We start from the raw sequence: 26,871 nt of genomic DNA, 5'->3' as shown, positions 1-26,871 counted from the left end.
CCGCTAATAGTCAAAGATCAATTAATTGCCAAAATTAGGCTACCCCATCATACCATCCCCTCCATAAACCTATCAAGCTTAGTCTTGAAGCCAGAAATGTCTTTTGCCTCCACTACTCCCCTTGGAAGGCTGTTCCAGAACTTCACTCCTCTGATGGTTAGAAACCTTCATCTAATTTCAAGTCTAAACTTCCTGATGGCCAGTTTATATCCATTTGTTCTTGTGTCCACATTGGTACTGAGCTTAAATAATTCCTCTCCCTCCCTGGTATTTATTCCTCTGATATATTTATAAAGGGCAATCATATCTCTCCTCAGCCTTGTTTTGCTTAGGCTAAACAAGCCAAGCTCTTTTTGAGCACTGGCCTGCTAAACCCAGGGCTATGAGTTCAATCCTTGAGGAGGCCATGTAGGGATCTGGGGAGAAAAAAAAAACTGTCAGGGACAGTACTTGGTCCTGCTAGTGAAGGCAGGGGACTGGATTCGATGACCTTTCAAGGTCCGTTCCAGTTCTATGGCATAGGATAGGAGTATCCTTTCATAAGACAAGTTTTCCATTCCTCGGATCATCCTCGGAGCCCTTCTCTGTACCTGTTCCAGTTTGAATTCATCCTTCTTAAACATGGGAGACCAGAACTGCACTATTCCACATGAGGTCTCACTAGTGCCTTGTATAATGGTACTAACATCTCCTTATCACTACTGGAAATGCCTCTCCTGATGCATCCCAAGACTGCATTACCTTTTTTTCACAGCCATATCACATTAACGCCTCATAGTCATCCTGTGATCAACCAATACTCCAAGGTCCTTCTCCTCCTCTGTTACTTCCAACTGATGCGTCCCCAGTTTATGACAAAGATTCTTGTTATTAATTCCTAAATGAATGACCTTGCACTTTTCACTACTAAATTTCATCCTATTACTATTACTCCAGTTAACAAGGTCACCCAGATCATCCTGTATGATATGCCAGTCCCTCTCTGTATTGGCAATACCTCCCAGCTTTGTGTCATCAGCAAACTTTATTAGCACATTCCCACTTTTTGTGCCAAGGTCAGTAATAAAAAGATTAAATAAGATTGGTCCCAAAACCGATCCTGAGGAACTCCACTAGTAACCTCCCTCCAGCCTGACAGTTCACCTTTCAGTATGACCCGTTGTAGTCTCCCCTTTAACCAGTTCCTTATCCACCTTTCAGTTTTCATATTGATCCCCATCTTTTCCAATTTAGCTAATAATTCCCCATGTGGAACTGTATCAAATGCCTTACTGAAATTGAGGTAAAGTAGATCCGCTGCATTTCCTTTGTCTAAAAGATCTGTTATCTTCTCAAAGAAGGAGATCAAGTTGGTTTGGCACAATCTACCTTTTGTAAAACCACGTTGTATTTTGTCCCAATTACCATTGACCTCAATGTCCTTAACTACTTTCTCCTTCATATTTTTTTCCAAGACCTTGCATACTACAGATGTCAAACTTACAGGCCTGTAGTTACCCAGATCACTTCTGTTTCCTTTCTTAAAAACAGAAACTATGTTAGCTATTCTCCAGTCATACGGTACAACCCCTGAGTTTACCGATTCATTAAAAATTCTTGCTAATGGGCTTTCAATTTCATGTGCCAGTTCCTTTAATATTCTTGGATGAAGATTATGTGGGCCCCCCCGATTTAGTCCCATGAAGCTGTTCAAGTTTGGCTTCTACCTCGGATGTGATAATATCCACCTCCATATCCTCATTCCCATTTGTCGTCCTACCATTATTCCTAAGCTCCTCATTAGCCTCATTAAAGACTGAGGCAACGTATTTGTTTAGATACTGGGCCATGCCTAAATTATCCTTAGCCTCCACTCCATCCTCAGTGTTTAGTGGTCCCACTTCTTCTTTCTTTGTTTTCTTCTTATTTATCTGGCTATAGAACATTTTACTATTGGTTTTAATTCCCTTTGCAAGGTCCAACTCTACATGGCTTTTGGCCTTTCTCAGTTTATCCCTACATGTTCTGACCTCAATAAAGTAGCTTTCCTTGCTGATCCCTCCCATCTTCCAATCCTTGTAGGCTTTCTGCTTTTCTTAATCACCTCTCTGAGATGCTTGCTCATCCAGCTTGGTCTACAACTCCTGCCTATGATTTTTTCCCCTTTTTTTGGGATTCAGGCTTCTGATAGTTTCTGCAACCATGACTTGAAGTAATTCCAGGCCTCCTCCGCCTTTAGATCCACAAGTTCTTCAGCCCAATCCACTTCCTTAACTAATTTCCTTAATTTTTTTAAAGTGAGCCCTTCTGAAATCAAAAACCCTAGTCACAGATCTATTTTTGTTTCTCCTTCCATTTAGTTTGAACTGAATTAGCTCATGATCGCTCGAACCAAGGTCATCCCCTACAACCAGTTCTATGAGCTCCTCACTACTCACCAAAACCAAATCTAAAATTGCATCCCCTCTTGTTGGTTCAGGAATTACTTGGTGAAGGGATCCATTAGCTATCACATCCAGGAAAAGCTGAGCCCTCTTATTATTACCACTAGCACTTGTCCTCCAGTCTATATCTGGGAAGTTAATCTCCCATAATCACACAATCCCCACTAGTATTGACTACACTGAAAACATTAAAGAGGTCTCTAACCTTATCCAGATTGGATCCTGGCAGTCTGTAGCACACCCCAAGCACTATCCCAGGCGATGCTCCAATAGCTTTCTTCCCCAATGTAATGTTTGCCCAGATAGACTCTGTCTTATCCATTCCATCCCTTCTTATTTCTTTACAGTCTACCTCATCATTGATACACAATGCTACTCCACCACCTTTGTCTTTATGTCTGTCTTTTCTAAACAGCACAGACCCTTCAATACCTGTACTCCAGTCATGACTACTATTCCACCATGTTTCTGTTATCCCTATAATATCTGGTTTCGCTTCCTGCACCAGTAGCTCTAGTTCCTCCATTTTGTTACCTGGGATCCTCTCATTAGTGTATAAACATCTTAATTTTTGCTGTTTGGCTTCTTTCACATTCTTTACCCAATTAGGCACAGACATTCTACCACCAGTATCATCTATTAGACTGGTATCTACAGTACCCTTCCTCTTTATGTCCATTCTCCTACCCACGGCAGTATCCTTTCTTTCTTCATTTTCTTCCCTCTCAATGTCAGAATCCGGCGTGGAGATTACCTGGACATCTCCCAACCATCTCCCCTAAATTCCTAGTTTAAAGCTCTCTTTATCAGTTGTGCCAGTCTTCATCCTAGAAGTCTATTTCCCGCCCTGCTCAGGTGAAGTCCATCCCGAGAGAACAGTCTTCTGTCCATGAATGCTTCCCAATGGCCTTACATCTGAAAGCCTTCCTTATAGCACCACTGCCTGAGCCATCTGTTGATCATCATAATCTTGTCACACCTTTGTTGCCCTTCTCTAGGAACAGGCAGAATCCCACTGAAGATAACCTGAGCCTCTATTTTCTTAAGCATCTTCCCCAGTCTGGCATAGTCTCCCTTGTTACGTTCCAGCGAGAATCTAGCTGTATCATTCGTTCCCACATGAAGGACAATCAGTGGATTCTTTCCCACTCCCATTAGGATCCTCTTCAGCCTCAGGCCCACATCCCGTATCTTAGCACTTGGCAGACAGCACACCCTTCTGTTCTCTGGATCAGCTCCGGTTACAGGCCTGTCTGTTCTTCTCAGTAAGGAGTCCCCAGTCACACAGACTTGCCTTTTCCTAGTGATGGTGCGATTCTCCAGTCTATGCCTTGTTCCCTCTGGCTGCAAGTCCTCTTGATTCCTATTGTCCCTTGCAATCCTCTGCAACCCATCCCGTATCCTCCTAGGGCTCATATTTGGTGTTGTTATCTCCATTGACTCTTCCTATAGGACTAGTTGCTCTTTTCTTCTTCCTTGCCCTCTCACCTTCAGTGACCACCTGCTGTGCCTCTTCTTCATTTTCCAACTCCGCAAACCTGTTCCTGAGCTCTATTTCTCCTTCACTAGCCCATCTTTTCCTCTTCCTGGTTGTCTTAGGCCTGGGCTACACTAGCGGGGGGCGGGGGGGAGGAGTTCAAACTAAGATATGCAACTTCAGCTACAGTATTCACGTAGCTGAAGTCGAAGTATCTTAGTTTGACTTACCTGGCCGTCCTTACGGTGGCGAGTCAACTGCTGCGGTTCCCCCGTCGACTCCACTTATTCCTTCTGCCGAGGTGGAGTACGGGCGTCGATTAGCCAATTGATTTATCGCATCCAGACGAGAGGCGATAAATCGGTCCCTGATACGTCAAACTCTACCCGCTGTGTGGACATACCCTTAGTCACATGCTTCCAGTCCACTTTCCTCACCCAGCAGTCTCCCCTCAGTGTTCTTTGGTCCTGCTTCCATCTGCAAGTCTCAGCTTTTCCCTTCAGCGTTCTCATTTGTTTGCTCCATCGTCCACTCGAAGCCCCTTCTAAACTCAACCACCTGCATCTCCAATCCTCGGATCTTTTCTTCCATCAGCTCTATCAGACGGCATTTCATGCAGACAAAACTCTTTTCGGGTACCCTCTGCAGGATCATGTACATGCCGCAGCTTCCGCATCCAGTCATCTTCATTGTGTCTTCCACTGCTTGGGTCACTACCACTGCCACCTCTGTATCTGTCATAGCCTTCTCACCTAAGTCCTCTTAGTGCGGGAAACACAAACAAAACCAAAACACCACCACCCACAGCAAAACAAACCCCCAACGGGCACGAAAACACTGCCAGACCACCACACACTCCCTTCACTAGCCTGTCTGTTCCTCTGCATGGCTTTCTTAGTCTTTCCTGCAAGCTCCCCTTGCAAACTCCAACTCAAACTCCCGTTTACAGCTCTGTTTGCTGGTTCCTCTGCCGTTGCAGCTGTCTATGTCTATATCTCACCCAGGGGATCCCTGTATAACTCTAGGCATCCCTGTGCCCTCTGCCAGTTGGTGTCTACTTATCTCTGGGCCAGACTCCTCTGCAGCACAGTGGGGACCTGGATAACTGCAGCTACCACTGGTTGGATTTGGTGTCAACGGAGCCTGCAGCCACTCACTCAAACAAAAAATCCAGGGCCAGTTTCTCAAGATTCTGGTTCCTAATCACCGTATTCATTCCGGTGGATTTGCATTTCAGGGAATTAGTCTCCAAGAGCTGGACACAGGAGATGCAATTCTTCCTCACTTCCTGTCTTCCTGTCTTATGCAGCCTACATATTTCACTGTCCTGTTTCTCAGCTGCCCTGTCCTGCCTCAGAAGTGGCTGCATGTCAGTGGGGGGAGTCTTCTTCTTTATGTCACAATTCGATATCTATGTAACCCTACTGCCAGTGGCATTGGAAGTGACCAGGGCCAGACTGAATAGCTAGGGATTCCTTTCCAGCAATACAACACAGAGAACCCACCCAGTAACCTGGGACAGTTACACACCACTCCCAGGTGCTTCTACAAGGGAAAGTTTACCCTCTTGCACGCACAGAATATCAGTGCAGAAAAGAAACTTTTTAATAAAAGGAGGGAAGTCCCCTGAAATTAACTTGGGAAAATGCCACAAACAGGATTTATAAACATAAAACCATGAGCAAAACTCCTCCCCCAGAGTATGTTGGGCAGTGTCTTTTGCCTCAGGTTCTTGAGTCCAGCAACCAAAAATTCCTTTGAGTGCCCCTCCCTTCTCCCTCCACCGCACCCTACTCACAGCAGTTGTCCTTGGTTAGTGAAGACCCAGAGTTCAGAGGTGCACCTGTGTGAGTTCAGCTCCCACCATGGGGGCAGGGAGGAGAGAGCCTGGCTCGCTCTGCTGTCTGAGTGCTTGCTCTGGTGGCAGCTGCCCTGCCAACCACTCTGCTCGCCCTCACCTTCTGCTGCCCCCGGCCTCTACACTGTGACCTCTGCAGGTCGCTCACCTGAAGCTCCACCCAGCTCTCAGTGACTGTCAGCTCTTAATGGGGAACTCTCAGTGCTGAAGCAGCTGGGCAGAAACACTGTCTCATAGCAGATGATTTCAGCTCTAGTGATCACTGAAACCGAAAAGACTGCTAATGGAGCCTTAATTAACTCTATCTTTGGAGACTGGTGACAGGCAGATTAAACTATGCCTAGACCTCTTACACAGAGCTCACACCCCTCAGCAGAAACATCCATCTCCACCCCCTCTCACTCTTGATAGCGGTCTGGTGTCTGAGCTCCCTGGTTAGTGAGTTCAGTTCAGTTGTGGGTGACTCTCTCAGTCAGGGCAGGCTAAGCCCAGTTCTGCTGCCCTTTACTCAGACAATCAGGACAACAACATTTTACTACCCTGCATTCAAGTACTACAGTGATTTGTAACCCAGAACGAGCCAACACAGCTCTGTCGGCAGGATATCTAGGCAGAGTGGCTGTCTTTATGTAAACACAGTCTGGTCCTGAAGCCTTTTCTCCTCCCCAGCCCCAGCCCGTCACTAGCTATCAGAGGAGAGCTCATTCTGTCCTTGCTTACCTCTAGCTTGTTCAGCCATCAGACTGTGCATCCTCAAGGTCCAGTCTTCTAACGGGGCTCTACTCCACCACATGTGACTGTCTGTTTTGCTGCCCCACAGGCACACTGAGAAGATCAGGCTCAGCCACATTTCTGCATTGCAGCAGTGCCTCCAGCCAGTCCAGTCAGGGGCCCATTAAGCCTAGCCCAGGATCTGGACTAGTAAACTGGCAGATACATGTTAGGGCTTCTGAAAATGCATCAGCACGTCAATCTCTCTATCCCACAGTTGCTGCCCCTCTGTGAGGACACAGCTGAGAGCCCAGCTCTGCCATCATTCATCTGAGACTGGTACTGGGCTGGCAGCAGCACTAGGCATGAGTGCAGCAATGGCTGCCTCAAAACAATGTTGCTAAGTCAGTTTTGGCAAGTGAGGAGGAGCTGCAGGGGCAGGTGTTTGCTTCAGGAGGGGCCGATCTGCTTGTAGGAAGTGTGCATTGCCTCTGCACTGGTCAGAACCATTGTCAGCCTGGTGCGCAGCAGATTCCTCCAGATGTTCCTGGGCTCCAGGCAGTTCTAAGGGGGATGGACTCTGGGTGACAATTTCAGGGAGCTATGGAGCCAACAGATGTAAATTCAATGCTGTCAGGCTAAGGCAACCACCAATGACACGGGTGACTGTGTTCAGCTGCCAATCACCAAGATGCTTATGTCAGCGTTTGCCACGCAGCACTGCACAGTATCGCACTGGAGCGAATTCCAGTGCCAGGAGTGAGGGTGTAAATCTGTTTCCCCAGGAGGCTCCTGCCAGCAGTGCAGGGGGTGATCTAGGGGAGCAGTAGGTCAGACTACCCTCCAGTCTGCCTAATTAGGTGAGAGCTGACTGGGAGGGGAGTGGACAAACTTCAACATTGCCCAAGTGATTAGCCTGGTCAGTGGTGGGGAGCCCTTGACAGGCAGTTGCTGTGTGCAGAGACTAGTCAAATTCGTCTGTAGGAGGTGCTAAGTTCCCCAGTGACACGAGAGATCAGATACACAGGAACCTCCCTGAGTGTTTATTCCCTTGGGTGTTTGCAGACGCTGGCATCTCAGAAGTGGCTCAGATCCGACTGGTGAACAGTAGAAGTCACTGCGCTGGGAGGGTCGAGGTGCTTCGCAACCAGCAGTGGGGAACCGTGTGTGATGACAGCTGGGACTTACAGGATGCTGAAGTCGTGTGCAGGCAGCTGGGCTGTGGGACGGCGTTATCAGCACCAAGAGAGGCTCGATTTGGGCAAGGATCTGATCGTATCTGGCTGGATAACGTAAACTGCACCGGGACAGAAATTGCCCTCTCAGATTGCAGGGCTCGGCTTTGGGGAGAGAATAACTGTACCCATGGAGAAGATGCCGGTGTTGTGTGCTCAGGTAACTTGCATCCATCACATCACTGTGGGTGGTGCAGGGATTGGGCTGGGAAGCTTTCAGCACAAACCCAGCTCTCCTGTCTGAGTCAGCGCTAGCCCCAGTGTCCAACATGGTGTTAAGGGTTTGTACTGCAGGTAGGGGGTGTGTGAGTTGGGAGTGCTCTCCATTTGCAATTGTGCTGGCTCTAATGCCCCAGTGCAGTGCCATGGGCCCCTAGCATGAGGAAGCCTTGTCTGTGCCTGCTGGGGGCAGCTCCCCGACTCCCTCGGCCATAGGGCACACAAGCCGTTCTCTCTAGGCCTTGTGGAGGGGGGTGACCGCTGTCAAGGTTGGCAATATGCTCGCTTCACCCCTTGGCTCTCTGAGCGTCCTGCTGTAGCACCCAGTCCCTGTCTCGCTGGGCATCACACCAGTCACAGATCTGCTCACAAAGGACCACGGTCCCACCTCCCATCTCTGCCCCAATCAACACACAACCATACATCCCTTCATAGTCACACCAAGGACAAGTAATTTCACAGAATGTAGAGATTTCAGGGGGAAAGAAATGGTTCCATGGCCCATAAAATCATACCACGCTTACTAGACCCTTGACTCACTGAACGAGATACTTTTCTGTCTGGTAGAGCAACGCTCACCCCACAGTTCTTCCAGGGTTTTACTCCAGGCTTGGCTATGATCTCTTCTTCCTGAGACAAACACTATCAGCTGCTTCCTGCGTGAAAGGGAGCTCTTGTCCTCTCTCCTCTTTCTTTGTAGGTACAGACCATTGTCTCTTCCCAGAGAAGGTCTCTCTTCAGAGACTTGTGCTGTGAGTCCTTTGTCTTTCTAAGTTCTCAGGCCAGCTTCCACTGTTGGATTTGGTGGTGTCAACGGAGCCTGCAGCCGCTCACTCAAACTAAAAATCCAGGGCCAATTTCTCAAGGGTCCGGTTCCTAATCACTGTGTTCTGGTGAATCTGCATTTCAGGGAATTAGTCCTGAAGTTGTAACTTCCTCAAGAGCTGGACACAGGAGACACAATTCTTCCTCACTTCCTGTCCTACACAGCTTACATATTTCCCTGTCCTGTTTCTCAGCTGCCCTGTCCTACCCTAGAAGTGGCTGCATGTCAGTGGGGGGAGTCTTCTTCTTTTGTGTATGTCACAAGTCGATATCTATGTAACCCTTCTGCCAGTGGCATTGGAAGCGACCATGGCCGGGTTCAATATCTAGAGGTTCCTTTCCAGCAATATAACACAGATCCGGCTTGAGCACCCACTCAGTAACCTGGGACAAGTACACATCCACCCCAAGGGTGCTTCTATGAGGCAAAGCTTCCTCTCTTGCAAGCACAGATTCTTTTTTAATAAAAGGAGAGAAGTCCCCCATCATTACCTTGGGAAAAAGCAACAAACAGGATTTATAAACATAAAACCATGAGCAAAACACCTACCCCAGAGTATGTTGAGCAGTGTCTTTTGCCTCAGGCTCTTGAGTCCAGCAACCAAAAGATCCTTTAAGTGGCCGCTCCCTTCTCCCTCCACCACACCCCACTCACAGTGGTTGTCTTTGGTTAGTGAAGAGCCAGAATTCAGAGGTGCACCTGTGTGAGCTCAGCTCCCACCATGGTGGCAGGGAGGAGAGCGCCTGGCTCACTCTGCTGTCTGGGTGCTTCCTCTGGTGGCAGCTGCCCTGCCAGCCACTCACCACTCTGCTCACCCTCACCTGCTGCTGCCCCCGGCCTCTACACTGTGACCTCTGCAGGTCGCTCACCTGAAGCTCCACCCAGCTCTGAGTGACTGTCAGCTCTTAGTGGGGAACCCTTGGTGCTGAAGCAGACTGGGCAGAAACATTGTCTCACAGCCGGTGATTTCAGCTTTTGTGATCACTGAAACCAAAAAGACTCCTAATGGAGCCTTAATTAACTCTATCTTTGAAGACTGGTGACGGGCAGATTAAACCATGCCTAGACCTCTTACACCGAGCCCACCCCCCTCAGCAAGGACACCCATCTCCACCCCCTCTCAGTCTTGATGGGGGTCTGGTGTCTGTGTAACATGTCTATCCATCAGAGTTGGCAGTAACAAGGGCCGGGTTCAGTATCTAGGGGTTCCGTTTCAATAATGCAATACAAAACCGGCTTGAGCTCCCACCCAGTGACCTGGGACAATTAAATACCACCCCTCTGGGAGCCTATAAGAGGCAATGCTTCCCCTCTCGCAAGCACAGAGTCTGAGTGTAGCAAAAACCTTTTAATAAATGAGGGAAACAATGCAGCATTACGTTGGGGAAACACCACAAACAGGATTCATAGCACAAACCATGAGCAAAAGACCCACCCCTAAGTAAGTTTGGCAGTGTCCTTTTCCTCTCAGGGTCTTAAGTCCAGCAACCCAACTGTCACCTCACCCACAGTTTCTGACCTTGGTCAGTGAAGCCTCCCAGAGTTCAGAAGTTCATCTGTAGAGTTTGCCTCCCCCTGCCTTGGTGGAAGTGGGGGTAGAACGGGGGCCATCTTGCATGGTCCGCTGCTCGAGCTGACAGCTGACTGCCATGCCTCTCTGTGGGGTTCTCCTGCAATCTTCACCACCAGCTGCTCCGCTTTGCCAACCGTGCCTCTCCACTATCCGCTCCGCTCTGCCAGCCACCCTGCTATCTGTGCTGCCAGCCGTGCCTCTCCACTAGCCAGCCTGCTCGCCACTCACCAACTTGTCTTCAGCCCCCCCCTTCACACAGCACTCAGCAATCTCAGCTCTTTAGTGATTTTAGTTGGTAGTAGGGGAGCCTCAGTGCTTATACACCACTAGCCCAAAGTAAGTCAAATGTTTAGACCCAGGTGTCATGGTATAATTCCCCACTCTGAACCTTAGTGTCCAAAAGATGGGGTACCAGCATGAATTTCTCTAAGCTCAGTTACCAGCTTAGTACTTGTAGCCCTGCCATCAACCAGGAATTCCAGTGCCTGGTACACTCTGGTCCCCCCCAAAACCTTGCCCGGGGACCCCCAAGACCCAGTCCCTCTGGTTCTTAACACAAAGAAAGTAAATCCTTTCCTTCACCGTTGCCTCTCCCAGGCTTCCCCTCCCTGGGTTACCTTGGAAGATCACTGTGATTCAAACTCCTTGAATCTTTAAACAGAAAGGAAAATTCACTTTCCCCCCTCCTTCTTTCTCCCCCTCCCAGACTCTCCCTGAGAGAGAAAGTAATCCTAACAGAGAGAGAAATTAACCTTTCTCTCCCCCTTCCCTCCTTTCTCCACACCAATTCCCTGGTGGATCCAGACCCAGTCCCCTGGGGTCTCACCAGAATAAAAAAAAAAAAATCAGGTTCTTAAACAAGAAAAGCTTTTAATTAAAGAGGGAAAAACAGTAAAAATTATCTTTGTAAATTTAAGATGGAATATGTTACAGGATCTTTCAGCTGTAGACACTGGGAATACCCTCCCAGCCTAAGTATACAAGTACAAATTAAAATCCTTTCAGCAAAATACAAATTTGAACTCCTTCCAGCCAAATACACATTTGAACTCTTCCCAGCCAAATACACATTTGCAAATAAAGAAAATAAACATAAGCCTAACTTGCCTTATCTACCTAGTACTCGCTATTCTGAACTTATAAGAGCCTGTATCGGAGAGATTGGAGAGAAACTAGTTGCACTTCTGGTCCCTCAGAGCCCCCAGAGTGAACAACCAAAATCTAACAGCACACACACAAACTTCCCTCCTTCAAGATTTGAAAGTATCCTGTCCCCTGATTGGTCCTCTGGTCAGGTGACAGCCTGGCTCACTGATCTTTTTAACCCTTTACAGGCAAAGAGAGATGAAGTACTTCTGTTCTATTAACTCTTACTTATCTGTTTATGACACCAGGTATGAGTGATTTCAGCTCTATAACATGTAACAAAACTCTTAATGAAGCCAACATTAGCTCTTTTGTTGCACAATGGAGAGAAGAGAAGTGTTTAGAGCTCTCTCAAAAGGGGCTCATACTAGCAGATACACATATCTAGCCACAGTTTCTCTCAGTTCAATGGGTTTTGGAATCCATGTCCTTGCCTGCAAAGTGCTACTCAGTTGAGGGCAAATCCTGCCATTATAAAATGACAAATAGAGTTCTACTGTCCTTGATTCACATAACCTCTATAACAACCCTTCATTACTCCTGCCCCAGTAACAAAAAGACTGGGGATCCCACAGTAACCAAAGTGACCATTTGGACAAGCAATCCATCATGCTAGGCAGGGTGACTGTGCCCATGCAAAGATCAGCCCCTGAAGTCCTTTTCCACAGCTCACCACTAGCTGTCAGGATAGACCTCATTCTGACTCTGTTTACATCTGAGCCCCCTGGTTAGTGAGTTCAGTTCAGTTGTGGGTGACCCCCTCAGTCAGGGCAGGTTAAGCCCAGTTCTGCTGCCCTTTACTCAGACAATCAGGACAACAACATTTTACTACCCTGCATTCAAGTACTACAGTGATTTGTAACCCAGAACGAGCCAACACAGCTCTGTCGGCAGGATATCTAGGCAGAGTGGCTGTCTTTATGTAAACACAGTCTGGTCCTGAAGCCTTTTCTCCTCCCCAGCCCCAGCCCGTCACTAGCTATCAGGGGAGAGCTCATTCTGTCCTTGCTTACCCCTAGCTTGTTCAGCCATCAGACTGTGCATCCTCAAGGTCCAGTCTTCTAACGGGGCTCTACTCCACCACATGTGACTGTCTGTTTTGCTGCCCCACAGGCACACTGAGAAGATCAGGCTCAGCCACATTTCTGCATTGCAGCAGTGCCTCCAGCCAGTCCAGTCTGGGGCCCATTAAGCCTAGCCCAGGATCTGGACTAGTAAACTGGCAGATACATGTTAGGGCTTCTGAAAATGCATCAGCACGTCAATCTCTCTATCCCACAGTTGCTGCCCCTCTGTGAGGACACAGCTGAGAGCCCAGCTCTGCCATCATTCATCTGAGACTGGTACTGGGATGGCAGCAGCACTAGACATGAGTGCAGCAATGGCTGCCTCAAAACAATGTTGCTAAGTCAGTTTTGGCAAGTGAGGAGGAGCTGCAGGGGCAGGTGTTTGCTTCAGGAGGGGCTGATCTGCTTGTAGGAAGTGTGCATTGCCTCTGCACTGGTCAGAACCATTGTCAGCCTGGTGCGCAGCAGATTCCTCCAGATTTCCCTGGGCTCCAGGCAGTTCTAAGGGGGATGGACTCTGGGTGACAATTTCAGGGAGCTATGGAGCCAACAGATGTAAATTCAATGCTGTCAGGCTAAGGCAACCACCAATGACACGGGTGACTGTGTTCAGCTGCCAATCACCAAGATGCTTATGTCAGCGTTTGCCACGCAGCACTGCACAGTATCGCACTAGAGCGAATTCCAGTGCCAGGAGTGAGGGTGTAAATCTGTTTCCCCAGGAGGCTCCTGCCAGCAGTGCAGGGGGTGATCTAGGGGAGCAGTAGGTCAGACTACCCTCCAGTCTGCCTAATTAGGTGAGAGCTGATTGGGAGGGGAGTGGACAAACTTCAACATTGCCCAAGTGATTAGCCTGGTCAGTGGTGGGGAGCCCTTGACAGGCAGTTGCTGTGTGCAGAGACTAGTCAAATTCGTCTGTAGGAGGTGCTAAGTTCCCCAGTGACAAGAGAGATCAGATACACAGGAACCTCCCTGAGTGTTTATTCCCTTGGGTGTTTGCAGACACTGGCATCTCAGAAGTGGCTCAGATCCGACTGGTGAACAGTAGAAGTCACTGCGCTGGGAGGGTCGAGGTGCTTCGCAACCAGCAGTGGGGAACCGTGTGTGATGACAGCTGGGACTTACAGGATGCTGAAGTCGTGTGCAGGCAGCTGGGCTGTGGGACGGCGTTATCAGCACCAAGAGAGGCTCGATTTGGGCAAGGATCTGATCGTATCTGGCTGGATAACGTAAACTGCACCGGGACAGAAATTGCCCTCTCAGATTGCAGGGCTCGGCTTTGGGGAGAGAATAACTGTACCCATGGAGAAGATGCCGGTGTTGTGTGCTCAGGTAACTTGCATCCATCACATCACTGTGGGTGGTGCAGGGATTGGGCTGGGAAGCTTTCAGCACAAACCCAGCTCTCCTGTCTGAGTCAGCGCTAACCCCAGTGTCCAACATGGTGTTAAGGGCTTGTACTGCAGGTAGGGCGTGTGTGAGTTGGGAGTGCTCTCCATTTGCAGTTGTGCTGGCTCTAATGCCCCAGTGCAGTGCCATGGGCCCCTAGCATGAGGAAGCCTTGTCTGTGCCTGCTGGGGGCAGCTCCCCGACTCCCTCGGCCATAGGGCACACAAGCCGTTCTCTCTAGGCCTTGTGGAGGGGGGTGACCGCTGTCAAGGTTGGCAATATGCTCGCTTCACCCCTTGGCTCTCTGAGCGTCCTGCTGTAGCACCCAGTCCTTGTCTCGCTGGGCATCACACCAGTCACAGATCTGCTCACAAAGGACCACGGTCCCACCTCCCATCTCTGCCCCAATCAACACACAACCATACATCCCTTCATAGTCACACCAAGGACAAGTAATTTCACAGAGTGTAGAGATTTCAGGGGGAAAGAAATGGTTCCATGGCCCATAAAATCATACCACGCTTACTAGACCCTTGACTCACTGAACGAGATACTTTTCTGTCTGGTAGAGCAACGCTCACCCCACAGTTCTTCCAGGGTTTTACTCCAGGCTTGGCTATGATCTCTTCTTCCTGAGACAAACACTATCAGCTGCTTCCTGCATGAAAGGGAGCTCTTGTCCTCTCTCCTCTTTCTTTGTAGGTACAGACCATTGTCTCTTCCCAGAGAAGGTCTCTCTTCAGAGACTTGTGCTGTGAGTCCTTTGTCTTTCTAAGTTCTCAGGCCAGCTTCCACTGTTGGATTTGGTGGTGTCAATGGAGCCTGCAGCCGCTCACTCAAACTAAAAATCCAGGGCCAATTTCTCAAGGGTCCGGTTCCTAATCACTGTGTTCTGGTGAATCTGCATTTCAGGGAATTAGTCCTGAAGTTGTAACTTCCTCAAGAGCTGGACACAGGAGACACAATTCTTCCTCACTTCCTGTCCTACACAGCTTACATATTTCCCTGTCCTGTTTCTCAGCTGCCCTGTCCTACCCTAGAAGTGGCTGCATGTCAGTGGGGGGAGTCTTCTTCTTTTGTGTATGTCACAAGTCGATATCTATGTAACCCTTCTGCCAGTGGCATTGGAAGTGACCATGGCTGGGTTCAATATCTAGAGGTTCCCTTCCAGCAATATAACACAGATCCGGCTTGAGCACCCACTCAGTAACCTGGGACAAGTACACATCCACCCCATGGGTGCTTCTATGAGGCAAAGCTTCCTCTCTTGCAAGCACAGACTCTTTTTTAATAAAAGGAGAGAAGTCCCCCATCATTACCTTGGGAAAAAGCAACAAACAGGATTTATAAACATAAAACTATGAGGAAAACACCTACCCCAGAGTATGTTGAGCAGTGTCTTTTGCCTCAGGCTCTTGAGTCCAGCAACCAAAAGATCCTTTAAGTGGCTGCTCCCTTCTCCCTCCACCACACCCCACTCACAGTGGTTGTCTTTGGTTAGTGAAGACACCAGAATTCAGAGGTGCACCTGTGTGAGCTCAGCTCCCACCATGGTGGCAAGGAGGAGAGCGCCTGGCTCACTCTGCTGTCTGGGTGCTTCCTCTGGTGGCAGCTGCCCTGCCAGCCACTCACCACTCTGCTCACCCTCACCTGCTGCTGCCCCCCAGCCTCTACACTGTGACCTCTGCAGGTCGCTCACCTGAAGCTCCACCCAGCTCTGAGTGACTGTCAGCTCTTAGTGGGGAACCCTTGGTGCTGAAGCAGACTGGGCAGAAACATTGTCTCACAGCCGGTGATTTCAGCTCCTGTGATCACTGAAACCAAAAAGACTCCTAATGGAGCCTTAATTAACTCTATCTTTGAAGACTGGTGACGGGCAGATTAAACCATGCCTAGACCTCTTACACCGAGCCCACCCCCCTCAGCAAGGACACCCATCTCCACCCCCTCTCAGTCTTGATGGGGGTCTGGTGTCTGTGTAACATGTCTATCCATCAGAGTTGGCAGTAACAAGGGCCGGGTTCAGTATCTAGGGGTTCCGTTTCAAAATGCAATACAAAACCGGCTTGAGCTCCCACCCAGTGACCTGGGACAATTAAATACCACCCCTCTGGGAGCCTATAGGAGGCAATGCTTCCCCTCTTGCAAGCACAGAGTCTGAGTGTAGCAAAAACCTTTTAATAAATGAGGGAAACAATGCAGCATTACGTTGGGGAAACACCACAAACAGGATTCATAGCACAAACCATGAGCAAAAGACCCACCCCTAAGTAAGTTTGGCAGTGTCCTTTTCCTCTCAGGGTCTTAAGTCCAGCAACCCAACTGTCACCCCACCCACAGTTTCTGACCTTGGTCAGTGAAGCCTCCCAGAGTTCAGAAGTTCATCTGTAGAGTTTGCCTCCCCCTGCCTTGGTGGAAATGGGGGTAGAACGGGGGCCATCTTGCATGCTCCGCTGCTCGAGCTGACAGCTGACTGCCATGCCTCTCTGTGGGGTTCTCCTGCAATCTTCCACCAGCTGCTCCGCTTTGCCAACCGTGCCTCTCCACTATCCGCTCCGCTCTGCCAGCCACCCTGCTATCTGTGCTGCCAGCCGTGCCTCTCCACTAGCCAGCCTGCTAGCCACTCACCAACTTGTCTTCAGCCCCCCCCTTCACACAGCACTCAGCAATCTCAGCTCTTTAGTGATTTTAGTTGGTAGTAGGGGAGCCTCAGTGCTTATACACCACTAGCCCAAAGTAAGTCAAATGTTTAGACCCAGGTGTCATGGTATAATTCCCCACTCTGAACCTTAGTGTCCAAAAGATGGGGTACCAGCATGAATTTCTCTAAGCTCAGTTACCAGCTGAGTACTTGTAGCCCTGCCATCAACCAGGAATTCCAGTGCCTGGTACACTCTGGTCCCCCCCAAAACCTTGCCCGGGGACCCCCAAGACCCAGTCCCTCTGGATCTTAACACAAAGAAAGTAAACCCTTTCCTTCACCGTTGCCTCTCCCAGGCTTCCCCTCCCTGGGTTACCCTGGAAGATCACTGTGATTCAAACTCCTTGAATCTTTAAACAGAAAGGAAAATTCACCTTCCCCCCTCCTTCTTTCTCCCCCTCCCAGACTCTCCCTGAGAGAGAAAGTAATCCTAACACAGAGAGAAATTAACCTTTCTCTCCCCCTTCCCTCCTTTCTCCCCACCAATTCCCTGGTGGATCCAGACCCAGTCCCCTGGGGTCTCACCAGAATAAAAAAAAATCAGGTTCTTAAACAAGAAAAGCTGTTAATTAATGAGGGAAAAACAGTAAAAATTATCTTTGTACATTTAAGATGGAATATGGTACAGGATCTTTCAGCTGTAGACACTGGGAATACCTTCTCAGCCTAAGTATACAAGTACAAATTAAAATCCTTTCAGCAAAATACAAATTTGAACTCCTTCCAGCCAAATACACATTTGAACTCTTCCCAGCCAAATACACATTTGCAAATAAAGAAAATAAACATAAGCCTAACTTGCCTTATCTACCTAGTACTCGCTATTCTGAACTTATAAGAGCCTGTATCGGAGAGATTGGAGAGAAACTAGTTGCACTTCTGGTCCCTCAGAGCCCCCAGAGTGAACAACCAAAATCTAACAGCACACACACAAACTTCCCTCCTTCAAGATTTGAAAGTATCCTGTCCCCTGATTGGTCTTCTGGTCAGGTGACAGCCTGGCTCACTGATCTTTTTAACCCTTTCCAGGCAAAAGAGAGATGAAGTACTTCTGTTCTATTAACTCTTACTTATCTGTTTATGACACCAGGTATGAGTGATTTCAGCTCTATAACATGTAACAAAACTCTTAATGAAGCCAACATTAGCTCTTTTGTTGCACAATGGAGAGAAGAGAAGTGTTTAGAGCTCTCTCAAAAGGGGCCCATACTAGCAGATACACATATCTAGCCACAGTTTCTCTCAGTTCAATGGGTTTTGGAATCCATGTCCCTTGCCTGGCAAGTGCTACTCAGTTGAGGGCAAATCCTGCCATTATAAAATGCCAAGTACAATTCTACTGTCCTTGATTCACATAACCTGGATAACAACCCTTCATTACTCCTGTCCCAGTAACAAAAAGACTGGGGATCCCACAGTAACCAAAGTGACCATTTGGACAAGCAATCCATCATGCTAGGCAGGGTGACTGTGCCCATGCAAAGATCAGCCCCTGAAGTCCTTTTCCACAGCTCACCACTAGCTGTCAGGATAGACCTCATTCTGACTCTGTTTACATCTGAGCCCCCTGGTTAGTGAGTTCAGTTCAGTTGTGGGTGACCCCCTCAGTCAGGGCAAGTTAAGCCCAGTTCTGCTGCCCTTTACTCAGACAATCAGGACAACAACATTTTACTACCCTGCATTCAAGTACTACAGTGATTTGTAACCCAGAACGAGCCAACACAGCTCTGTCGGCAGGATATCTAGGCAGAGTGGCTGTCTTTATGTAAACACAGTCTGGTCCTGAAGCCTTTTCTCCTCCCCAGCCCCCGCCCGTCACTAGCTATCAGGGGAGAGCTCATTATGTCCTTGCTTACCCCTAGCTTGTTCAGCCATCAGACTGTGCATCCTCAAGGTCCAGTCTTCTAACGGGGCTCTACTCCACCACATGTGACTGTCTGTTTTGCTGCCCCACAGGCACACTGAGAAGATCAGGCTCAGCCACATTTCTGCATTGCAGCAGTACCTCCGGCCAGTCCAGTCAGGGGCCCATTAAGCCTAGCCCAGGATCTGGACTAGTAAACTGGCAGATACATGTTAGGGCTTCTGAAAATGCATCAGCACGTCAATCTCTCTATCCCAGAGTTGCTGCCCCTCTGTGAGGACACAGCTGAGAGCCCAGCTGTGCCATCAGTCATCTGAGACTGGTACTGGGATGGCAGCAGCACTAGACATGAGTGCAGCAATGGCTGCCTCAAAACAATGTTGCTAAGTCAGTTTTGGCAAGTGAGGAGGAGCTGCAGGGGCAGGTGTTTGCTTCAGGAGGCGCCGATCTGCTTGTAGGAAGTGTGCATTGCCTCTGCACTGGTCAGAACCATTGTCAGCCTGGTGCGCAGCAGATTCCTCCAGATGTTCCTGGGCTCCAGGCAGTTCTAAGGGGGATGGACTCTGGGTGACAATTTCAGGGAGCTATGGAGCCAACAGATGTAAATTCAATGCTGTCAGGCTAAGGCAACCACCAATGACACGGGTGACTGTGTTCAGCTGCCAATCACCAAGATGCTTATGTCAGCGTTTGCCACGCAGCACTGCACAGTATCGCACTAGAGCGAATTCCAGTGCCAGGAGTGAGGGTGTAAATCTGTTTCCCCAGGAGGCTCCTGCCAGCAGTGCAGGGGGTGATAGGTAGGGGAGCAGTAGGTCAGACTACCCTCCAGTCTGCCTAATTAGGTGAGAGCTGACTGGGAGGGGAGTGGACAAACTTCAACATTGCCCAAGTGATTAGCCTGGTCAGTGGTGGGGAGCCCTTGACAGGCAGTTGCTGTGTGCAGAGACTAGTCAAATTCGTCTGTAGGAGGTGCTAAGTTCCCCAGTGACACGAGAGATCAGATACACAGGAACCTCCCTGAGTGTTTATTCCCTTGGGTGTTTGCAGACGCTGGCATCTCAGAAGTGGCTCAGATCCGACTGGTGAACAGTAGAAGTCACTGCGCTGGGAGGGTCGAGGTGCTTCGCAACCAGCAGTGGGGAACCGTGTGTGATGACAGCTGGGACTTACAGGATGCTGAAGTCGTGTGCAGGCAGCTGGGCTGTGGGACGGCGTTATCAGCACCAAGAGAGGCTCGATTTGGGCAAGGATCTGATCGTATCTGGCTGGATAACGTAAACTGCACCGGGACAGAAATTGCCCTCTCAGATTGCAGGGCTCGGCTTTGGGGAGAGAATAACTGTACCCATGGAGAAGATGCCGGTGTTGTGTGCTCAGGTAACTTGCATCCATCACATCACTGTGGGTGGTGCAGGGATTGGGCTGGGAAGCTTTCAGCAGAAACCCAGCTCTCCTGTCTGAGTCAGCGCTAACCCCAGTGTCCAACATGGTGTTAAGGGCTTGTACTGCAGGTAGGGCGTGTGTGAGTTGGGAGTGCTCTCCATTTCCAGTTGTGCTGGCTCTAATGCCCCAGTGCAGTGCCATGGGCCCCTAGCATGAGGAAGCCTTGTCTGTGCCTGCTGGGGGCAGCTCCCCGACTCCCTCGGCCATAGGGCACACAAGCCGTTCTCTCTAGGCCTTGTGGAGGGGGGTGACCGCTGTCAAGGTTGGCAATATGCTCGCTTCACCCCTTGGCTCTCTGAGCGTCCTGCTGTAGCACCCAGTCCCTGTCTCGCTGGGCATCACATCAGTCACAGATCTGCTCACAAAGGACCACGGTCCCACCTCCCATCTCTGCCCCAATCAACACACAACCATACATCCCTTCATAGTCACACCAAGGACAAGTAATTTCACAGAGTGTAGAGATTTCAGGGGGAAAGAAATGGTTCCATGGCCCATAAAATCATACCACGCTTACTAGACCCTTGACTCACTGAACGAGATACTTTTCTGTCTGGTAGAGCAACGCTCACCCCACAGTTCTTCCAGGGTTTTACTCCAGGCTTGGCTATGATCTCTTCTTCCTGAGACAAACACTATCAGCTGCTTCCTGCGTGAAGGGAGCTCTTGTCCTCTCTCCTCTTTCTTTGTAGGTACAGACCATTGTCTCTTCCCAGAGAAGGTCTCTCTTCAGAGACTTGTGCTGTGAGTCCTTTGTCTTTCTAAGTTCTCAGGCCAGCTTCCACTGTTGGATTTGGTGGTGTCAACGGAGCCTGCAGCCGCTCACTCAAACTAAAAATCCAGGGCCAATTTCTCAAGGGTCCGGTTCCTAATCACTGTGTTCTGGTGAATCTGCATTTCAGGGAATTAGTTCTGAAGTTGTAACTTCCTCAAGAGCTGGACACAGGAGACACAATTCTTCCTCACTTCCTGTCCTACACAGCTTACATATTTCCCTGTCCTGTTTCTCAGCTGCCCTGTCCTACCCTAGAAGTGGCTGCATGTCAGTGGGGGGAGTCTTCTTCTTTTGTGTATGTCACAAGTCGATATCTATGTAACCCTTCTGCCAGTGGCATTGGAAGCGACCATGTCTGGGTTCAATATCTAGTGGTTCCTTTCCAGCAATATAACACAGATCCGGCTTGAGCACCCACTCAGTAACCTGGGACAAGTACACATCCACCCCATGGGTGCTTCTATGAGGCAAAGCTTCCTCTCTTGCAAGCACAGACTCTTTTTTAATAAAAGGAGAGAAGTCCCCCATCATTACCTTGGGAAAAAGCAACAAACAGGATTTATAAACATAAAACCATGAGCAAAACACCTCCCCTAGAGTATGTTGAGCAGTGTCTTTTGCCTCAGGCTCTTGAGTCCAGCAACCAAAAGATCCTTTAAGTGGCTGCTCCCTTCTCCCTCCACCACACCCCACTCACAGTGGTTGTCTTTGGTTAGTGAAGACACCAGAATTCAGAGGTGCACCTGTGTGAGCTCAGCTCCCACCATGGTGGCAAGAAGGAGAGCGCCTGGCTCACTCTGCTGTCTGGGTGCTTCCTCTGGTGGCAGCTGCCCTGCCAGCCACTCACCACTCTGCTCACCCTCACCTGCTGCTGCCCCCGGCCTCTATACTGTGACCTCTGCAGGTCGCTCACCTGAAGCTCCACCCAGCTCTGAGTGACTGTCAGCTCTTAGTGGGGAACCCTTGGTGCTGAAGCAGACTGGGCTGAAACATTGTCTCACAGCCGGTGATTTCAGCTCCTGTGATCACTGAAACCAAAAAGACTCCTAATGGAGCCTTAATTAACTCTATCTTTGAAGACTGGTGACGGGCAGATTAAACCATGCCTAGACCTCTTACACCGAGCCCACCCCCCTCAGCAAGGACACCCATCTCCACCCCCTCTCAGTCTTGATGGGGGTCTGGTGTCTGTGTAACATGTCTATCCATCAGAGTTGGCAGTAACAAGGGCCGGGTTCAGTATCTAGGGGTTCCGTTTCAAAAATGCAATACAAAACCGGCTTGAGCTCCCACCCAGTGACCTGGGACAATTAAATACCACCCCTCTGGGAGCCTATAGGAGGCAATGCCTCCCCTCTTGCAAGCACAGAGTCTGAGTGTAGCAAAAACCTTTTAATAAATGAGGGAAACAATGCAGCATTACCTTGGGGAAACACCACAAACAGGATTCATAGCACAAACCATGAGCAAAAGACCCACCCCTAAGTAAGTTTGGCAGTGTCCTTTTCCTCTCAGGGTCTTAAGTCCAGCAACCCAACTGTCACCCCACCCACAGTTTCTGACCTTGGTCAGTGAAGCCTCCCAGAGTTCAGAAGTTCATCTGTAGAGTTTGCCTCCCCCTGCCTTGGTGGAAATGGGGGTAGAACGGGGGCCATCTTTCATGGTCCGCTGCTCGAGCTGACAGCTGACTGCCATGCCTCTCTGTGGGGTTCTCCTGCAATCTTCCACCAGCTGCTCCGCTTTGCCAACCGTGCCTCTCCACTATCCGCTCCGCTCTGCCAGCCACCCTGCTATCTGTGCTGCCAGCCGTGCCTCTCCACTAGCCAGCCTGCTAGCCACTCACCAACTTGTCTTCAGCCCCCCCTTCACACAGCACTCAGCAATCTCAGCTCTTTAGTGATTTTAGTTGGTAGTAGGGGAGCCTCAGTGCTTATACACCACTAGCCCAAAGTAAGTCAAATGTTTAGACCCAGGTGTCATGGTATAATTCCCCACTCTGAACCTTAGTGTCCAAAAGATGGGGTACCAGCATGAATTTCTCTAAGCTCAGTTACCAGCTTAGTACTTGTAGCCCTGCCATCAACCAGGAATTCCAGTGCCTGGTACACTCTGGTCCCCCCCAAAACCTTGCCCGGGGACCCCCAAGACCCAGTCCCTCTGGATCTTAACACAAAGAAAGTAAATCCTTTCCTTCACCGTTGCCTCTCCCAGGCTTCCCCTCCCTGGGTTACCCTGGAAGATCACTGTGATTCAAACTCCTTGAATCTTTAAACAGAAAGGAAAATTCACCTTCCCCCCTCCTTCTTTCTCCCCCTCCCAGACTCTCCCTGAGAGAGAAAGTAATCCTAACACAGAGAGAAATTAACCTTTCTCTCTCCCTTCCCTCCTTTCTCCCCACCAATTCCCTGGTGGATCCAGACCCAGTCCCCTGGGGTCTCACCAGAATAAAAAAAAATCAGGTTCTTAAACAAGAAAAGCTTTTAATAAAAGAGGGAAAAACAGTAAAAATTATCTTTGTAAATTTAAGATGGAATATGGTACAGGATCTTTCAGCTGTAGACACTGGGAATACCCTCCCAGCCTAAGTATACAAGTACAAATTAAAATCCTTTCAGCAAAATACAAATTTGAACTCCTTCCAGCCAAATACACATTTGAACTCTTCCCAGCCAAATACACATTTGCAAATAAAGAAAATAAACATAAGCCTAACTTGCCTTATCTACCTAGTACTCGCTATTCTGAACTTATAAGAGCCTGTATCGGAGAGATTGGAGAGAAACTAGTTGCACTTCTGGTCCCTCAGAGCCCCCAGAGTGAACAACCAAAATCTAACAGCACACACACAAACTTCCCTCCTTCAAGATTTGAAAGTATCCTGTCCCCTGATTGGTCCTCTGGTCAGGTGACAGCCTGGCTCACTGATCTTTTTAACCCTTTCCAGGCAAAAGAGAGATGAAGTACTTCTGTTCTATTAACTCTTACTTATCTGTTTATGACACCAGGTATGAGTGATTTCAGCTCTATAACATGTAACAAAACTCTTAATGAAGCCAACATTAGCTCTTTTGTTGCACAATGGAGAGAAGAGAAGTGTTTAGAGCTCTCTCAAAAGGGGCCCATACTAGCAGATACACATATCTATCCACAGTTTCTCTCAGTTCAATGGGTTTTGGAATCCATGTCCTTGCCTGGCAAGTGCTACTCAGTTGAGGGCAAATCCTGCCATTATAAAATGACAAATAGAGTTCTACTGTCCTTGATTCACATAACCTGGATAACAACCCCTCATTACTCCTGCCCCAGTAACAAAAATACTGGGGATCCCACAGTAACCAAAGCGACCATTTGGACAAGCAATCCATCATGCTAGGCAGGGTGACTGTGCCCATGCAAAGATCAGCCCCTGAAGTCCTTTTCCACAGCTCACCACTAGCTATCAGGATAGACCTCATTCTGACTCTGTTTACATCTGAGCCCCCTGGTTAGTGAGTTCAGTTCAGTTGTGGGTGACCCCCTCAGTCAGGGCAGGTTAAGCCCAGTTCTGCTGCCCTTTACTCAGACAATCAGGACAAAAACATTTTACTACCCTGCATTCAAGTACTACAGTGATTTGTAACCCAGAACGAGCCAACACAGCTCTGTCGGCAGAATATCTAGGCAGAGTGGCTGTCTTTATGTAAACACAGTCTGGTCCTGAAGCCTTTTCTCCTCCCCAGCCCCAGCCCGTCACTAGCTATCAGGGGAGAGCTCATTCTGTCCTTGCTTACCCCTAGCTTGTTCAGCCATCAGACTGTGCATCCTCAAGGTCCAGTCTTCTAACGGGACTCTACTCCACCACCTGTGACTGTCTGTTTTGCTGCCCCACAGGCACACTGAGAAGATCAGGCTCAGCCACATTTCTGCATTGCAGCCGTGCCTCCAGCCAGTCCAGTCAGGGGCCCATTAAGCCTAGCCCAGGATCTGGACTAGTAAACTGGCAGATACATGTTAGGGCTTCTGAAAATGCATCAGCACGTCAATCTCTCTATCCCACAGTTGCTGCCCCTCTGTGAGGACACAGCTGAGAGCCCAGCTCTGCCATCATTCATCTGAGACTGGTACTGGGCTGGCAGCAGCACTAGACATGAGTGCAGCAATGGCTGCCTCAAAACAATGTTGCTAAGTGAGTTTTGGCAAGTGAGGAGGAGCTGCAGGGGCAGGTGTTTGCTTCAGGAGGGGCCGATCTGCTTGTAGGAAGTGTGCATTGCCTCTGCACTGGTCAGAACCATTCTCAGCCTGGTGCGCAGCAGATTCCTCCAGATGTCCCTGGGCTCCAGGCAGTTCTAAGGGGGATGGACTCTGGGTGACAATTTCAGGGAGCTATAGAGCCAACAGATGTAAATTCAATGCTGTCAGGCTAAGGCAACCACCAATGACACGGGTGACTGTGTTCAGCTGCCAATCACCAAGATGCTTATGTCAGCGTTTGCCACGCAGCACTGCACAGTATCGCACTAGAGCGAATTCCAGTGCCAGGAGTGAGGGTGTAAATCTGTTTCCCCAGGAGGCTCCTGCCAGCAGTGCAGGGGGTGATCTAGGGGAGCAGTAGGTCAGACTACCCTCCAGTCTGCCTAATTAGGTGAGAGCTGATTGGGAGGGGAGTGGACAAACTTCAACATTGCCCAAGTGATTAGCCTGGTCAGTGGTGGGGAGCCCTTGACAGGCAGTTGCTGTGTGCAGAGACTAGTCAAATTCGTCTGTAGGAGGTGCTAAGTTCCCCAGTGACACGAGAGATCAGATACACAGGAACCTCCCTGAGTGTTTATTCCCTTGGGTGTTTGCAGACGCTGGCATCTCAGAAGTGGCTCAGATCCGACTGGTGAACAGTAGAAGTCACTGCACTGGGAGGGTCGAGGTGCTTCGCAACCAACAGTGGGGAACCGTGTGTGATGACAGCTGGGACTTACAGGATGCTGAAGTCGTGTGCAGGCAGCTGGGCTGTGGGACGGCGTTATCAGCACCAAGAGAGGCTCGATTTGGGCAAGGATCTGATCATATCTGGCTGGATAACGTAAACTGCACCGGGACAGAAATTGCCCTCTCAGATTGCAGGGCTCGGCTTTGGGGAGAGAATAACTGTACCCATGGAGAAGATGCCGGTGTTGCGTGCTCAGGTAACTTGCATCCATCACATCACTGTGGGTGGTGCAGGGATTGGGCTGGGAAGCTTTCAGCACAAACCCAGCTCTCCTGTCTGAGTCAGCGCTAACCCCAGTGTCCAACATGGTGTTAAGGGCTTGTACTGCAGGTAGGGCGTGTGTGAGTTGGGAGTGCTCTCCATTTGCAGTTGTGCTGGCTCTAATGCCCCAGTGCAGTGCCATGGGCCCCTAGCATGAGGAAGCCTTGTCTGTGCCTGCTGGGGGCAGCTCCCCGACTCCCTCGGCCATAGGGCACACAAGCCGTTCTCTCTAGGCCTTGTGGAGGGGGGTGACCGCTGTCAAGGTTGGCAATATGCTCGCTTCACCCCTTGGCTCTCTGAGCGTCCTGCTGTAGCACCCAGTCCCTGTCTCGCTGGGCATCACATCAGTCACAGATCTGCTCACAAAGGACCACGGTCCCACCTCCCATCTCTGCCCCAATCAACACACAACCATACATCCCTTCATAGTCACACCAAGGACAAGTAATTTCACAGAATGTAGAGATTTCAGGGGGAAAGAAATGGTTCCATGGCCCATAAAATCATACCACGCTTACTAGACCCTTGACTCACTGAACGAGATACTTTTCTGTCTGGTAGAGCAACGCTCACCCCACAGTTCTTCCAGGGTTTTACTCCAGGCTTGGCTATGATCTCTTCTTCCTGAGACAAACACTATCAGCTGCTTCCTGCGTGAAAGGGAGCTCTTGTCCTCTCTCCTCTTTCTTTGTAGGTACAGACCATTGTCTCTTCCCAGAGAAGGTCTCTCTTCAGAGACTTGTGCTGTGAGTCCTTTGTCTTTCTAAGTTCTCAGGCCAGCTTCCACTGTTGGATTTGGTGGTGTCAACGGAGCCTGCAGCCGCTCACTCAAACTAAAAATCCAGGGCCAATTTCTCAAGGGTCCGGTTCCTAATCACTGTGTTCTGGTGAATCTGCATTTCAGGGAATTAGTCCTGAAGTTGTAACTTCCTCAAGAGCT

The 26,871-nt window shown here is 49.4% G+C and overlaps 1 protein-coding gene across 1 annotated transcript in view; it reads left to right on the top strand.

Moving 5' to 3' along the window:
* LOC127036673 (deleted in malignant brain tumors 1 protein-like) overlaps nt 1–26,871 on the top strand; it is a 143,006-nt gene that overhangs the window by 80,180 nt on the left and 35,955 nt on the right. Inside the window, exons 12-13 of the mRNA XM_050927767.1 lie at nt 7,535–7,864; nt 19,540–19,869. Coding sequence (XP_050783724.1) covers nt 7,535–7,864; nt 19,540–19,869 — 660 coding nt within the window. The remainder of the gene's footprint in view (nt 1–7,534; nt 7,865–19,539; nt 19,870–26,871) is intronic.

The sequence above is a fragment of the Gopherus flavomarginatus genome, chromosome 18 (genome assembly GCF_025201925.1).
Source record: "Gopherus flavomarginatus isolate rGopFla2 chromosome 18, rGopFla2.mat.asm, whole genome shotgun sequence".
Lineage (NCBI taxonomy): Eukaryota > Metazoa > Chordata > Testudines > Testudinidae > Gopherus > Gopherus flavomarginatus.
This window is presented reverse-complemented; position numbering and strand designations above follow the sequence as displayed.